The sequence below is a fragment of the Tasmannia lanceolata genome, unplaced genomic scaffold (genome assembly GCF_043159265.1).
Source record: "Tasmannia lanceolata isolate RefF3 unplaced genomic scaffold, GAP_Taslan_0.1 ptg000011l, whole genome shotgun sequence".
NCBI classification, from domain to species: Eukaryota; Viridiplantae; Streptophyta; class Magnoliopsida; order Canellales; family Winteraceae; genus Tasmannia; species Tasmannia lanceolata.
The window spans coordinates 9,566,057-9,582,780 of record NW_027518688.1 but is presented as its reverse complement, the minus strand read 5'-3'; the positions used below and the strand labels follow the sequence as shown (position 1 = coordinate 9,582,780).

The 16,724-nt window shown below is 41.2% G+C and overlaps 2 protein-coding genes across 4 annotated transcripts; one reads left to right on the top strand and one right to left on the bottom strand.

The window, feature by feature from the left end:
• Positions 1-1,188: 1,188 nt before the first annotated feature.
• On the bottom strand, positions 1,189-12,273 carry LOC143886413 (uncharacterized). Of its 3 annotated transcripts, none has more exons than XR_013253784.1 (3): positions 12,111-12,273; positions 1,722-1,961; positions 1,189-1,635 (listed from the first exon to the last, which is right to left on the bottom strand). XR_013253784.1 is itself a non-coding variant. In XM_077390384.1 (3 exons), exons 2-3 carry the CDS (start codon positions 11,325-11,327, stop codon positions 9,966-9,968), a joined length of 1,284 nt encoding a protein of 427 aa, XP_077246499.1. In that variant the 5' UTR covers positions 11,328-11,349; positions 12,111-12,273; the 3' UTR covers positions 9,814-9,965. The 3 variants fall into 3 exon arrangements, 1 of the variants encoding a protein (XP_077246499.1); XR_013253783.1 differs by having other exon boundaries at positions 1,722-2,024; positions 12,111-12,270; XM_077390384.1 differs by lacking the exons at positions 1,189-1,635; positions 1,722-1,961 and adding exons at positions 9,814-10,700; positions 10,779-11,349.
• A 376-nt stretch (positions 12,274-12,649) lies between these two features.
• Positions 12,650-15,606, top strand: LOC143886139 (GDP-mannose 4,6 dehydratase 2-like). The gene is made up of 2 exons (XM_077390095.1): positions 12,650-13,342; positions 13,939-15,606. The coding sequence occupies exons 1-2, from the start codon at positions 12,915-12,917 to the stop codon at positions 14,591-14,593; spliced, it is 1,083 nt and encodes a 360-aa protein (XP_077246210.1). The 5' UTR covers positions 12,650-12,914; the 3' UTR covers positions 14,594-15,606.
• The last annotated feature ends 1,118 nt before the right edge of the window (positions 15,607-16,724 follow it).

Sequence of the window (16,724 nt, the reverse complement as noted above, 5' to 3'; positions counted from 1 at the left end):
AGATTTGGTCAAGTAGAATTTTTCCATCTTCTGTTTGTATTCCCGGAACTCCGAGAATTTCTCGGAACTCCGAGAACACTATAACGGGAAGAAACTTGACCGTTGGGAACTTTGCCAGATTTACGACAATGCCCCTCAAACGGTCATATTGGGTTTTCCTATATATATGGGTATTCTAATCTTCCCAATAATTAATCCTAACACTCTAAAACTTCATTTGAACATCCAAAGAGTGATTAAAGCTTGTTTATGCCTCTCATCCTCTAAGATTAGGATTTGGATCATTAGGCTCAAATTGTATATCCTCTACAAAGTTTATAAACCCTTGTGAGGGATTTTTGTTCTTTCTTTCTTATTTTCAAGAATATTGTACTCGGGCGAGTGTTCGGAGAAGCGGAGCCCACTCTCCGTGGTGAAGATTGCCACCAAGGTTAAAGGCATTCGGAATTGTAATCGGCATTGATCTTCGCCGAAGTTAAGAAGATCGAATAGTGAAGCCATCAACGGGTTTGGTTGGTGGAGTGGAGTAGGCCTCGCGTTGGAGGACCGAACCACTTTAAATCTCTGGTGCATTCTCTCTTACTTATGCTCTTAATTTGCATTTGCACTTAGGATTTAACTTGTGTGCTTCATTGTCATTCTTGATCTCTTAATATTCTAAATTTTGGGTTAAAGTTTTCAAAAGCTTAAAACTTGTTAGCAACCTAAAATTTCCCTCCTCATAAGTTGCCGTACTAGGGACCACCCTTGGAATTTCAATAGTAATAGATGGAACAGAGAAAAGCACAGAAATTCAACTACAAAGGAAAAACGATCATTCTATAACAAACAACACAGTTACACTTAAGTGGAAGAGGAACTGGTCACAGCAGAACTTGTCGAGGCTTGGGAATCCGCAGGAATGTTCGTGTCTTCTTTTATATCTTTCGTAGGGCCACTAATGCCATGGAAAAACGCAATAAGGTCAGCTTCTGCCTCCTCCCTACTCCTATAGGAACGAAAGCACGCTCCGCTGAACCCATTAACTTGAACATGACAGTGTTGCCAACTGTCATAAACGCCTACCTGCCTTCCCTTAAAAACCACATAGAACTTGTTTTTCGCCATTAACCTGCAGTAATACAAATAAAAGTAACTACATAATTGAGAAAGGGCGAACAACAACTACACGAAAGTAACAACACTGCATCCATAAAGTCCACATTAACATAATAACAACCATTACATTTACTTGGGTAAGACCCATAAACAAAGTAAGAGCCATAACAGGATAAGAGCCAGAAGAACTAGTACGGAAGGCAACACTGGATCCATAAAGTCTAAATAACGCACTACAAATGCCATTGCACAATTACATAATAATGTAGTAGTTCGAAAAAGAAGTCTTTACTACAAATAACCCATGTCAAACCAAACAGTACTAGATTACACATGCTATCGTCGAAGACACCCCATACGCTCTGTTCTGCGTCGAGATGGGGGTGCTGTAACCTAGTTGTTGACACCATTACGTCTGCTACCCGATCCTACTAAACGGGCCCATTGTCCAGTCGCGTAATCATCCCCAAAGACTACATGGGATTCCTCAAATAAGTCATGTCGTCGTCCCAACAGGGTCAAATCTGCAGGGTTATACTGCATGGGAAAAATAGATTAAGAGATGTAGGAATTGTGATTTCATAGGAGACCAAAAGATAAAGATAATACATTAACATACGTACCCTAACATGTGTTGTGCCCAGTTCATTGGAGATGGAAATCATCTTAGCCGTTGAATCCCAGTAAAACCCTCCTTGTTCCAATAATGTCTTCACTTGTTTGTAGTTTTTCTTCAAGGTTCTAAACCGCTTCTTGATTTGGGATATTGTAAGGTGCAAATTATAGGCATTGTTGAGATGAACCACAGCATTGAAAAATGTCATGTCGTTGAATCCGTCCATCCCTCGATTCCCTTCTGTAACCTGATTCATCATACCGGCTAGCAAAATCCTGTCCTTATCTAAATTTCACATGTTGTTCGAATACTACAACAATATAGAAAATAAGGTATTAAAAAGTCTAATAGATTCAATGATCTTATGAATAAAGACAAGCAAATCCACGTCATAGAATTGGCCTTAGAGCAGATACTAAGAAATACTGCGTAAGAAATATAAGCTAATCGACATAATATATAAACAAGTTCCATGGCATAGTACCTACGAGTTCAATGCTATAGAACAAATAAAAGGAGCTCCAAACACGACATGGAATGGGGCGTACAGCAAATACGAAGCAAATCCACATAATACATAAACAAGTTCCATGGCATAGTACCTACGAGTGCAAATCCACATAATACATAAACAAGTTCCATGGCATAGTACCTACGAGCCCGAAGCACGAAGGAGGTTAGGGGCGTACAGCAAATTAAAAGCAATTCCACATAATGTATAAACAAGTTCGATGGCATAGTCCCAACGACTGCGAGGAACACAACATATCCAAACAAACAAAGCATGATAAACAACAACTAGTGATAATAGCAGCATCAGAGGCCATAGTGGGAGGAATGGCGGACAGTAGAGCGACGATGAAGGAAGTTGTTGACAAACAACACACGCATGTCCTTCGGGCGGTTCAGAAACCCACGACCCTCTTTCCCGTTTACAACCAAGTAGTCATAAATGTCACATATGTCACCACGGTCAAGACCCTCTATCTTCTGTAATGCTTCCATCAGCTTCTGGCATTGGATATCACCCCTCTCATTCCTAGCATGAAGGGCGAAAGCCATGTCCTTGACGCTTTGAGTGAAATCCAGTACACACTCCTTCATATCACACACACCTCTCTTCTTCCTCTTAGAAGAAGCAACAGATCGACTTCCACCTGCAGCAGCACTTGTTTCCATTGGAGTAGGTGTCGAAGTGCGCTGCGACCGCTCACCGACCTCGGGTGGCGAAGTCGTACGAGGGGAAGGTACCTTAGGCATTTCTTGGGTCGAAAAATCACTCGGCATGTAGTCGTACTGAGACCCAGTACCCATAAAATCATTAGGGCTGCTCAATCGGTTATAACCAAACTGAATACCATATTTTAACTAACCGAAATAATTTCGGTTAGTCAAAATTAGTAACCGAAACCGAAACCAAAATTTCTCCGGACCGAAACTAACCAAACCGAAATAAACATTCGGTTAATCGGTTAGTTCGGTTATAACCGAATTAGGCACAATTGCATACAATTTCATTTCCAGAAAAAATAATAAGAAATAAAAAAATCCATGGAGAAACCCAACCGAAAATCCTAATGGAGGTAGGAATTCTAAGCTATGAAGAAACCAAAACAAGTAAACAAAAACACATGATATCGGCAATCTAATCCTGAGAAAATAAAAAAATAAAACCAGAAATAAAATGCATGTTAATCTTTGATGTAAGAGGGCTAAACTACGTCTTGTGGAGGAGAAGAAGGCGAGCTTCGGTGGATCCGAGAATAATCGCCAAAAATAAGAGTAAGAGATGGAGGCGGAAAGGCGGAGTTGCCGAGGAGAGAGAGCGGAGAGGCAGAGAGGCAGAGGCCGCGGTGTTTCCTTTGGAGTCTTGGAGGCGGCTGTGAGCCGGTGAGTTGCAAACCCTAAGTCCCATATGTCGTGAAGAGGGAAGACTGAAGAGGAGTCAAGAAGAACAAAAGTATAAAACCCTAAAATTAAAAAATATATAAAAGTAAAGGGCGGTAGGTGAACCTTGTCAGAGGATAGAAATTGATAAATAAAAAAAGGGCTTGTTCAGTCTTATCATCTTTGCTTTGTCTGTGGTATATTCTTTTAAGATTCTATTGTACACAAAAGCATGCCTCAGCTATAATTTTTTTAATATAATTTAAAGACTTGCACCCTTGACAGATTAAAAGTAACATAGACTTTAATTTAAAGAGTTAATTCGGTTACTTCGCTTAACCATATGAGTTACTGATATAAACCGAAATCGAAACCGAAAACCGAATAATTCCTAGTTTTAAAACTGAAACCGAACCGATTTTCTAGGTAACCGAACTGAAACCGAAAAAACTAATCGGTTCAGTCGGTTAATTCGGTGCTAACCGAATAGTGCACACCCCTAAAAATCATATTGAGATGATGTGTGTTGAGTGTATTCATTCTCGTCATTGCCCACGTTGACGACGTAGGCCTCCTCCTCACAAGGCCGCGTAACATTCTTGTTGGATTTTTTGTAGGTTCCATGTGCATATTCATCTCCAAATACTTCAGCCATCTCCTCAAAAAATTCATGACGTTGAGTGAAATACCTCTTCCTGTTAGGGTAAGACTAGGAACAAAACAAAAGAAGATCAGTTGACTGTTTGTTGTTTGCATTATATAACTTAGAAAACCATAGATATACTTCTAATTAATACCTTCAAGTACTCCATTGCAACGTCCCTTGTAACTACGATTTTATTTTTCTCTTCATCCCATCCAAAGCCACTTGTGGCAAGCATCTCAGCCACAATTCTGTAGTTGCATTTCATTGTCTTAACATGGTTTTTCCCTTGTTCAAACATCAAATTGGTACCGCATGCCTGATCAATTTGAAGTAGTGCATACTTATACGTGCTCTTCTTGAAGCCGTTGGGAATTTTTCCCCCAACTATGGCATCATGCCTCAGGGCCTGTAATAACACCAAGTCTATCTCAGATGCCTGTGGACCCCCGATCCGAGGGAGGCGGGGGGACGAGCCCCCCAGAAAGTCTCTAGATCATCCACGTGAAGGAGAGCTCCACCAAGGAACTCTCGAAAGAGTGCCCCTCACAGCATGAGTGGCGATGTAAAGTGAGATACCTCTCGATTCGGGGACTAGCCCAGATTCGAGGCGTACCTTAAACAAAGAAAGAGTCGACATCCAAGGAAGTAGGCCCTGGATCCCATGCTGTGCTCTGTCGCAACAGATAACCAGAGATACAAAAGGTCCGTGCCTGATGACGAATGGGGAAGGGGTTAGGCGCCCCCAATTCGCCCAAGTGCAAGCACCTGGTCTCTTATGCCATTTATTATTAACTTTGAAGAGTTTTGGGCGAAAATCATGCGAAATGGGAACGAATATCCCCGAGATAACATCTAGCTAATCATGCATGTCTCGGAGATGAATAAGAAGCACACACAAAAGAAATGAAAGACATGGCACCTAAGAATAGCTAGGTTATGAGTGTCATCCCTAATTGGTGTCTAAGTTCTGATGGGCAAATACATGCATGCTAAAGCTAAAGGTATAGGGTCTGTACATGAAAGTAAGAAAACATAGCAAAACACACAACACAACACGACTCCACACACAACTCGACACGACAAACCCTAGACTCTAATGCGATACTTGACTCGGACCAAGATGGCCATCCATCCTGGCTGCACTACATATCCCGGCCTCGGGAAGAATCAGAGTCAACGTAGTTCGGCGACCTATGCTAAACTACAATGCATAACCCTCTAGGACCGCTATCCTAGACTCGATCAACTAGACTAGACTAGTTTTTAAAGCTTCTTGCTATTACTTAAGTTCAAGTGAATTGTAATTTTTAGGACTCCCTGTATGTCCTAACTAATACAAACTTTGCCTTAAATTAATGCAGGTGGGCCCTACATCCTATGTGTGACTAGGCTGTGCGTCCTAAAGAAAATCATGGGCTATCTAAGCGCGTTCTAGTCTAGCCATCGGATCGACTAAATGTCTAGCCGACCACGACTCGAGGCCTCCTAACTCTAGGGACACTCATACGACCAGATACAGTATATCAACACAATCAGGACAGACTCCTAATTCTAAGACACCCCAAACGCCTAGGACATACTCCTAACTCTATGGGAAGATCTTTTGAAAATGGCTTGCAAGGTTATTTTGAAGAATTTTTGTATTTTGGGAAGGTTTGAGAAGTTTTGAAGCTTATGGAAGTTTTTGAAGTTGTGACTGAACTCAGGATGCCAGCTGCAAGCCTGAGCTGCCTACATACCCCTTAGCTAGGGATCAAGCCATCCGTAGTTCAAACCTTTTCTAAACTACGAAGCCTAGGAATATGCAAAGACTGACTCTGAAAGACAGGAAGGACGGAATCCTAAATTCTATGAAGGTTGGACAGACTCCTAAACTCTATAAAGGCTGGACAGACTTCTAACCCTATAGAGGATAGATGGACCCCGAACTCTATAAAGAGTGGGACAAACTCGTAAACTCTAGCAGGGTAGGATAGACTCCTTAACTCTATAGAGCTTGGACAGACTTCTAAACTCTATAGGGGGTAGGACAGACTCCTAAACTCTATGACGGTAGGACAGACTCCTAAACCCTATGATGGAGTAGGACGGACTCCTAAACTCTACGATGGTAGGACAGACTCTTAACTCTATAGAGGTTGGACAGACTCCCAACTCTATAAAGAGTAGGACAGACTCCTAAACACCAGAAGGGTAGGACAGACTCCTAAACTCTATGGGGGGCGGACAGAATCCTAAACGCTATGAAAGCAGGACAGACTCCTAACTCATTGAGGGTAGGACATACTCCTAACTCTATGATGGTAGGACAGACTCCTAACTCTCCCTAAAGAGGAAGAGACCCCTCAACCTGCAAAAACTCTAAGGCAGGAAGGGAAGGGATTGGCTCAAGAAGCATTCTGTCATAGCTCGAGAGAACTGAACTTCACCTATGTAAAATCCTAGTACAATTATTACAGATCCAAAATCACAGCAAGGTCAAACCCTAAGCGAAGTCACAATTGAAATTGTTTATCACTGTTACTGACAAACCCAAAAGAAGGATAAGAATACACTGAGCTTTGTGTAGCAAGAGAAGTACGGTAATACAAGTATCAATACATCATAGTCAAAACTTTATTTCCCTAGTCACATCAGATTACTTGGTAATCACAATGCATTGGATTAAACCAAAATGAAGAATAAGATGCTTCCTCAATATATTTCTAAGAAAAGGTGGTCCAGGGATTGAATTGTTCTATGCTTGAATTTTCATTTGCATCCAACGTGGATTAGACATGCATTCAAATCTAGCAAGCCAACGCAAATATGTAGACATACAGTCTAAATATATATCCAACTCCACCCCTTACAACATCAAGTAATTGTGTCTAGTTTTCAAGATGCATGACCTATGAAATAAAGTCAGGATATGTTGATGACTTCAACATTGCCAATAAAATTTTATGAAGGTATTATCATCATGCATACAAGATAACTTTGGATGGCCAACTATAGAATAGTAGATCATTGCCATTCTCAAAATGCAAAGGCGGCACCAACTTCTTAACAAGGCATTTGCCTTGCCATATGATGGTAACAACATGGTGAATACTATTATAAACTCTGTCATTTATATGATTTAACAATTCATTCCAGCCAACCTCGGAAAGAAGAAAAAATCAGCTCACATTTATTTTTAAAAAATTGCTTAAGGTATAGCTACTAATCTCAGTAAACTATACTTCAAGAATAGTCACTACTAATTTTAATACCTACACCAAGCCAATCCCATTCCATTTCATGCATTCACAGACTCAACTAACTAAGGTATCAGACAAATTGACCTCTTGCAATTAGTAAACCATGGCGGTAACGACCTTATGCCCCCATTCCTAGACCCTTAATACTAATACCACCATGTTTAATTGTCATAACAACTCTTTACTCATCTTCAGGGCTAAAATTGAGGCAAAAGGAAATGAAAGACGTGCATGGGTTCAGGGCTCATCAAATTGGGTGTATAAGACTGCATTCCACAAGCGCAGGAACATAACACTAATGGAACAGAACTCGGCAAAACCAATTAGCCATGATTCCTACACCAAGTCCACACAATTACCATGACCAAAAACTGAAAATATGAGTTAGAATATAAAGAAGAGGATACCTGAATGCTCAAGCAAGGACGAGAGAGTTTCAGATCTCGGGTTTTGACGGATGGTACCGGAATTGATGAAAACGCCAGAGTGTTGAGTTCGGATTCCGTCGGAGTCAATAGAGCTGAAGATAAATGATCGAAAATTCACACAGTAAATGGTTATTGAATTTGTGGTGTGAAGATGCAAATTGGATCGGACGTGGTCTTAGCTCCGGCCAAACCGCCGGAGAAGAAGATCAAAGACTCTCCTCTTCCACTTTCTGCTATTTTTCTCAAAATGAGGAGACCCATCTCTATGATTTTCAATCGAAAATGAGAGAGCCTTCCTCTGATCTCTCAAATCTCTCCACTCTCTTTTCTCTTTTCCTTGTTGAAACCCTAGTTGGCTGAATTGAGAGATTAAAGAAGATAGGGTTTTAACAGGGAGGTTTAAGATGAGATTTGAAGTGGGTTTTAAAGGGGTTCCAAGTAGTAGTTGATGTGGTGATGGAAATAGAGGTAGTGATTGGATCTAGTGGTGGTGATGGTGGCTTGGGAAGAGGGTTTTGATGGAAAGTGCGTTTGGATGGGATACAAGGGTTTAAGGCAATGGAGGAGAGGTCTAATAATGGGCTGTGGTGGGCAGAATTAATGGAGGTTGGCCGGATTCCGGCAATCCAGCCGGAGAAGATGGGTGAAGGGAATAAACAAGGTTTTGATAGAGAGTGGGCTTGTGAAGTGGAGATGGAGGGTAATAGAGATGGCTGGTGAGGGAACGAAACAGGGAAGGATTAGAGGTGGGAGAAGGTTGAAAACAATGGTGGGAAATGAGGAAGATGATGTGGGTTTTGAAGTGGTTGTAGCTCAAAAATGGGTTTTGAGATGAAAATCGAAATGGGTTTTGAGAGGTGAAGATGGGAAAAAAAATGAGGTTATGGGTGGTGGCTTAGGGAAGAAAATGGGTGGCTGTGGAGGAGATAGGGATGGTGGTCGGAAGTTGCAGAGAGGATGGACTTGGGGATGGCTAGGTGGAGAAGAAGGTGGAGGTTGTGGTGGCTGGTGGAGCCAAAGTGAAGGCACGGCGGTGGTGGGTGGAGATCAGCTTCAATGGAAGTTGAAGAAGGCCGGCCGGAGAAGATGGTAGGTAGAGATGGGTTTGGTGGTGGCTCGGATTCCGGTGGGTGGCTGGGATGGTCTCGACCCTCTATCTCTCTATTTTTTTTCCTCTGCTCTCTCTCTCTCTCGTTGCTGCTAATGAGGGTGAGAAATTTTTTTTAGGGCTTCTCTCCTCTCTCTTTGTTATATATAGGTGGGTTTTCTTTCTGATTTTTCTCCCTTTTCAACGAATGAGCTCCCCTCCCTTTTGCCCTAACTCGATTGCTTAAGAGACAAGCAAACGATAATATTAGCCCCCCTCCTTGCTCCCTGGACAGCCCCTCTATTTTATCTATGGCTGCTCTTCTTACCCTATCAAGGGTGGTTTTAAGAAAGAAAAGGGGGCGGGGGGAATTAATTTTTCTAATATATGATTGATTCCCTTCTTCTTCTTTTTTTATTTTTTATTTTTAGACAACCTGACTTGGGGTATTTCACTCTCTTTTTACTCTATTCAAGGGGGGAGGGCTCGGGTAGGAACATCGATCAAAGGGCTTGGCAACAACAGTATTTTCCAGATTTTTCGGGTTGGTTTCACACTTCGAAACCTTATTCAACCTCGGGATTTCATTCGAATACGCAGGTTTAGGGCCTTGTCAAAATGGGGTGTCTACAATGTCCAAGACGCATTTTTTCCCTTTCCTTCATCAGCCACATATTTTTCCTTCCCATCATCAGCCGATGTTTCCATTCCCTGCCTCATGTAACAATATCATATCATAATCCATAACAACATTCATATTACCTCAAAGAAACACATAAAACCTTGCAATGAAACAATAAAAACAAACATGCATGAAATCCCATTACAGTACCATAAGTAATAAGATAAAACTTAGACAACCACAACAGTTTAGAGTTTACAGGACCATAACAGTACTTCACTTAAGAGTATCAAATTAACTACACAATCCAGATTTCAAAACAAGAGAAACAGTTCGAGATCAGTAGGCCGCGCGGTAATCATTCCACATGTCACTACAGATCTGCTCCCGAATCCGATTTCCTTCCCTGGCATTGGCTGTTCGGCCCAATCGTGGTGCACTTTCACTTTCTTCTGCATGTGAATCATCTTCATCGGGAGCTTCTCGGCGGCGGCGGCTGGCACGTCTAGCTTCTACTTCAGCTAGTTCCCTATCAATCTCAGCAATATATGCATCATTTGGCATCACGCCTCGTAGGAAGTTGTGCACAGCACAACATCCCAAAACAATGTCAACTTGCCTTTCATAGGCGTACATTTGTTCGCATGTTAGGATGAGGAAACGCTTCTTCAGAACACCAAAAGTATGCTCAATAACATTTCGGGCTGAGGAATGCCTGTAATTGAAAAGCTCTTTCTTTGTCTGGTGTGCGCGACCTCTCTGTTCACTAAGATGGTACCTTGTAACGCGGTAAAGAGTGATAAAATTGCTTAGTAACGGAAAGCCTGCGTCTGCAAGGTAGAACTTCCCAGGGTGGCGGGTAATTCTGAAATCATCAGCGATGGCGTCCCCTAATATCCTAGAGTCCGATGCATACCCTTGCCATCCCGCGACAACAAATGTGAATTTCATGTCAAAGTCGCACGCGGCGAGTACATTCTGCGTTGGGTGGCCCTTACGACCAATAAATCGCTTCTTCATTTCGGCCGATACGTTTGCAGGGATGTGTGTCCCATCAATCGCGCTAATGCAGTCCTATATAATTACAACTAACGGTGTTAGTATTATGTGTTACACTAAAAATGATAAAAAAATTTAACAGAATGAGGTTACCTTAAAATAAGGGTAGCATCGTGGATTTTCAGCAATCTGCCTAGGTGTTTCCGAAGAAGGTGGTATTATAAATTGGTCTACCATAGACAGAATGGCACGGAGAACCTTATTAAAGTAATGACTTATGGTTTCTCCAGACCTTCGACAATACACTTTCACGCAACAGTTCCTCAGGTTGTGTGCAATTGTGTGCAGGAAAATCACAACCTGTTCGTCGATACTGCAGTGGACAGTGCCCTTTAGGGTGCCGCTCTCCTTAAAAATATTCACGAATCGTCTAAAGCATTTGACGTTCATCCTAAGGAGATTATGACAGTGCTCATCCCTCTCTACTACATACTTCACGAAACTGCATTCAGTGAGATAGTGGTTCTGGTAAGGACCCCTTTCTATGAAAAGCCCTTCTTCGTCCATTAACGTCATTAGAAATAAACACGCACCGACACAAACAACTGAGGCTACTTCGTCAACCAAATCGTCTTCATCATTACTGCCTCCACTTCCCTCGACATAGTCATCACTAACTATTTCCAAGTCATGGTCCTCCATCCCGATAACAGTTGGATCAAGTCTAACAAAAATAATTCCGTCAAAATTAGTTCCGTGTCAGTAACCCTTTCATGAGTCCAAATTCGAACCCAACATAACCGTGTCAGTAACCCTTTTTCATGAGTCCAAATAATTCCGTCAAAATTAGTTGCAATAATCAGAAAACCACAAAGCAAACTGATTTGGTTATTAGGGTTCAACAAATGCAACAAATTGTACTAAAAATACCAGTAAAGCCCAAATCAACAAATTGCATTTCATCATTAGGTTTAATAGGCGGAAAAAATCTGAGAAACCAACCCTATAACCACTAAGCAAACTGAAATGTGAAAAGATTTAGTAACAAATACCAGTAACGCCCAAATCAAAATCTCCACTTCGTCAGTAGTTCGACATTTAGGCGGAAAAAACCCACCAAACCTACTGATGTCCTCATTCGAGTTTCAGAAAAATCGAAGAAGACTGAAACCCCGAAAAAACCTGCTCGAAATCTACATGCAAAGCAAAACCCCCAAATACGAAAAACCCAGAAACTGATTTCAAGGGTTTCTTAGTTTGTTTACCTTACCTAGAAAACCCCTAAAAAAGAGATGCAATCACTTCACAATACATGATTAAAACCAAGAAAATAAGGCATGCAACAGAGTGAGGGGTTCTGGAAACCCCAAACACTCTTCAATTCAAAAAGGAAGGAAAAAAAACCGAATACTAGAAATCTGGAAACCCAACAGTAGAAAGATTCGATTCAAAAGGAAGGAAAAAAAACCCAAGATACGAGCTTACCGGGGTCGCCTTCCTCTTTTTGCTGCGTAGCTTCGCTGATGAGGGGAAGGAGGATGAGCCTAAGGAAGAGATGGAGGTTGTGGCCATGTATTTTTTTTTCCACATTTACACTGTTTTTCTGCCCTTATATGTCCTCTCAAAATGCCTCGGGCAGATTTGGGAATATTTGGGTCGTTTCAAAAGCCCATTCCCATTCCATTCCACATAAAAAACACCATTTTTTGGGTTTGCCATTCGGCGCTAAAGAGACACCCACGTGGGCCGACAGGGACCCGACAACCCCAGTGGTCAAAGGGAATTTTAGCCCAAAAATCTCATCCAAATGGTATGTGGAACTTGATATTCTACCGAAATCCCATTCCCATTCCTCATTTAGATGCAACCAAAACAGAGCCTAGTGTCGTGCAAAGTGAGCCGGGAAATGGCTTTCCACACGAAATGGGAGACAATACCGGCCCTCCCTCTTTTTGATAATGGCACCCCTTTCCCTATTTACTACAACTTTCGATCCATATTTCCTTCGACGTGCAGCCCAAAAAGTAGTTGACAATTTCCCCTCATTTCTTCCCGGATCTTCTCATAGCTTTTGATAATACCACCCATTCAACATCTTCCTTCCCCGTTCCCATTCCGAATCTCTTTTCCCTCTTCCTTCCCTTCCAAAAACCTAACAAAATCAAATCATATCAAACCACACCCACAAACCCAATAACACTTCCCTCTCCTCCCCTCCCCCAAAACCCAAATCAAGCCAAACCCAAGAAAAAGAAGAAGGTTAAAAACAAAGAAAGATAGGAAAACAAAATGGCGTCATTAGATCCATCATCCCCTTCAACTGGGTCCCAAAAAATAGCCCTGATCACAGGCATAACAGGCCAAGATGGCTCTTACTTAACCGAATTCCTCCTCAAAAAAGGCTACCAAGTCCATGGCCTAATCAGAAGATCCTCAAATTTCAATACCCAACGTCTAGATCACATCTACATTGACCCCCACAACTCCCGTAAGGCCAAAATGAAGCTACATTATGCTGATCTCACCGACGCCTCCTCCCTCCGCCATTGGATCGATTCCCTCCTCCCCGATGAAGTCTACAACCTCGCCGCCCAATCCCATGTCGCTGTCTCCTTTGAAATCCCTGACTACACTGCCGATGTTGTCGCCACCGGGGCCCTCCGCCTTCTTGAAGCCATCCGGTCCCACATTGCCGCCACCGGCCGATCCCACATCCGGTAATGTAAAAGAAACCAAGGTTTTAAATTTCTATTTCAGTTTCGGTTTTGGCCAGAATGGAAATCGAAATATTTCTGTTTCAGCTTGTAAATTTCATGGAAAATTTTCGGTTTCTTTAAAATTTTAATGGAACATTTTGAAATTTCGGTGGAAATCTTGTAAAAAGGAAATTTTGAAATTTTGTTTTCAAATCTCGGAATTTGGGCGAAGTCCAATAAAAAACTATTATATATGAATTTTGTTTCGGTTTTGGTCGAAATCTGAAATTCGGCCGAAATAGTTCAGTTTTGGACGAAATTTAAAACCTTCTGTGAAACTAAGTAGTTACTCCAAAATCTTAAGCTGTTAATTTAATCATTTATAATTACTCCAAAAGCTTAAGCTTTTCTAGTTGCTGTAATTTAATCCTTTATACACGCGCGGCTCCTCTTTTGGGTTGGCCATACACATGGATTTTTAATATCAAGGAGTTGTTGGGTTTTGAATCCGGGACCTGCCCTAAGGCAATAGCTCTGATAACATGTGAAACTAACCAATTACTACAAATGCTTAAGGTGTTAGAGTTGGCGTTATTTAATCATTAATATTTCAACAGGTACTACCAGGCCGGATCCTCCGAAATGTACGGATCCACCCCGCCGCCCCAATCCGAAACCTCCCCATTCCACCCTAGATCTCCTTACGCCGCCGCCAAGTGCGCCGCCCATTGGTTCACCGTCAATTACCGCGAGGCCCATGGGCTATTTGCCTGTAATGGTATCTTATTCAATCATGAATCCCCCCGCCGTGGGGAGAATTTTGTTACGAGGAAGATCACTAGGGCAGTTGGAAGGATCAAAGTTGGACTACAGAGCAAGTTGTTTTTGGGGAATTTGAATGCTTCAAGGGATTGGGGATTCGCAGGGGATTATGTGGAGGCAATGTGGTCGATGTTGCAACAGGATAAGGCTGATGATTATGTGGTTGCGACGGAGGATTCGCACACGGTGGAGGAGTTCTTGGAGGTTGCATTTGGGCATGTTGGATTGAATTGGAAGGATCATGTGGTGATTGATAACAGGTATTTTAGGCCGGCGGAGGTGGATAATTTGAAGGGGGATTCGAGTAAGGCGAGGAAAGTGTTAGGGTGGAAACCGAAGGTCGGGTTCGAGCAATTGGTGAAGATGATGGTTGATGGAGATGTGGAGTTAGCCAAGAGGGAGAAGGTTCTTGTTGATGCCGGATATATGGATGCTCAGCAACAGCTCTGATACTGAATAATGGGTATCCCCTAGGTTTGAAGGTTACTTCAATATAGGTGTTGTTGGGGGAGACATTTTGATAGGCTATCTTAGCCTTTTCTTTTTTGTCTTCCCTGGCTATCTCTAGTATTTGTCTTAACGCCCTAGGATCATTGATATCCCTCTGTAGTTATATTCTGTAGATGCATTCATCATTCGTTGTTTCTTCTTCAAATTTCCCTTTTGATTTCATGGTTGAATTTAGTTGGGTTGATATAGTTTGAGATTCATCATTTGATTCTTGTAGTTTGAAAATTTTCCCAGTTAGACAGATCTGCCTTGCATTTGAATTCTTCATTTGGGTGGTTTAGTCTTAGATCTATCATTTGGTTCTAGCATTTTTTTATATTCCTTTCCTAGTTCCTGAAATTCTCTCTTGCAATTGGGTTCTTCTTATTGTTTCTAGATGTGGAGGTTTTTAGATTGAATCTGTTTGCGATCAAGAACTTGCATTTGATTTGTAATTCTGGATCCATGACATCTTATCTGATTTCTTTTCTCTTCTCCCCCATCCTCATGCATTGTGGGTTTTTTTTTTTGAATTTTTATTCCCCTCTGCCTCTACTAGATCGTTGTAATTCTACAATTCTTTCAAGTCTTATTCTTCCTCTTCTCTCTAGTAGAGTGGTTAGTACTTTTAGTCATGGGTACATGAACTTCCATATCAATACAAAGATCTGTAGCTTTTTTAATCATCCAATTCAACAACTGAACTGATCTTGACTGTTTGCAATGTGGAGATATCTCAGTTTCTAATCTCTTCTCCTGTTGTATTTTGAGTTCTACATGGATTATTTAGGAGTAGAAATCTCTATATACCTTTGATTAATTAAATAAGATTTTGATCATTTTCTATCTCTTGTTTCTTGTTTCTGTTGTTTTTTTTTTTTTTTGGTTCTCTGTGATTTGTATCTGACACCCAGCTTGGATGTAAGAATGAGAATGCTTATGATAAATGCCCAATCATCTCCTTGAAAAGTTCATTGAAATTTTGAAATGAATGGATCCAAGTCCATAACATGTTAAAAACATGTAAAGTATCTCACTCCCATGTTGGTGGTTGCTATTTACAGACATGCCAATTGGATCCATCTTGCAATTTGGGTTTTTAAGATTGCAACCCAAAAGTCAGTGCGTTTGGTCCACCAATCTCCATTTAATGAATGGTGTTTCAAGGGTGTCTCCAGACTCTAGTTTTTTTTTTTTTTTTTCTGGGTATTTTAACTCTCTCCACTTTTTTTTTTATAAAGATACCAAATTAATTAAAAAGAAAAGATTACAGGTGCACTGCACTTCGGACGGTATAAAATGAGGTGCAAGATGCTCTTGATTTGCCATTAGAAAATCATTGGTGTTTCTAGGAATGAGAGAAAAAGGAAAGACACCACGCAAGTCCCTTTGACCCACAAAACAAAGCCCTCTGATCCATGAGATTGGCTATTCTCCATGGCCTATCACAAATCTCTTTGAGCCACAAAATAGTATTAGAGGAATCACTTTTCACTTCTAAGCTGAAAAAATGGACAATCCATGGTGAATAGCACGGACTTCGGTGCCAATTGAACATGCAAAGGAATGGGGCATTTTTTCTCCTAATTCAATTCATGTACATTTTCTTCACTCTCCCTTGTTTTGATATTGGCAACCCTCTATTTTATGCTTCTGCGGTTGGCCGTTGGTAGCTTGGTGCGAATTGTAGCAGCCAATGGGGCTCTGTTAAACGGGCGTAGAACAAATTTTAAGCCAAAATCAAAACGAGGGAGTGTGAATATCAGCTCCCATTTCTTTCCAAATTGTGCAATGAAAAAATTTGAAAAAAAAATCTCAGCCTTGTAACAGAATTCTGTATATCCAAGAAATTTAAAATCACCTCTGTAATAAGGCTGCATGCAACCTAGAATGGCTGTATTTGATTTTGACCCTCTTAAGAGTAGGAAAATGTGTAATAGATAAAGCAATAGGCACGTTGATTGGAAAACAATCAAGTCGATATTAGTTTCTATTGGATGAGATTAACCATAACAACAGCTCGAATAAAACCCAGTTGCAATTTTAACTTTCACTTGTTTTGGACCTTGCTTTCATGCCTACTGACTTAAAA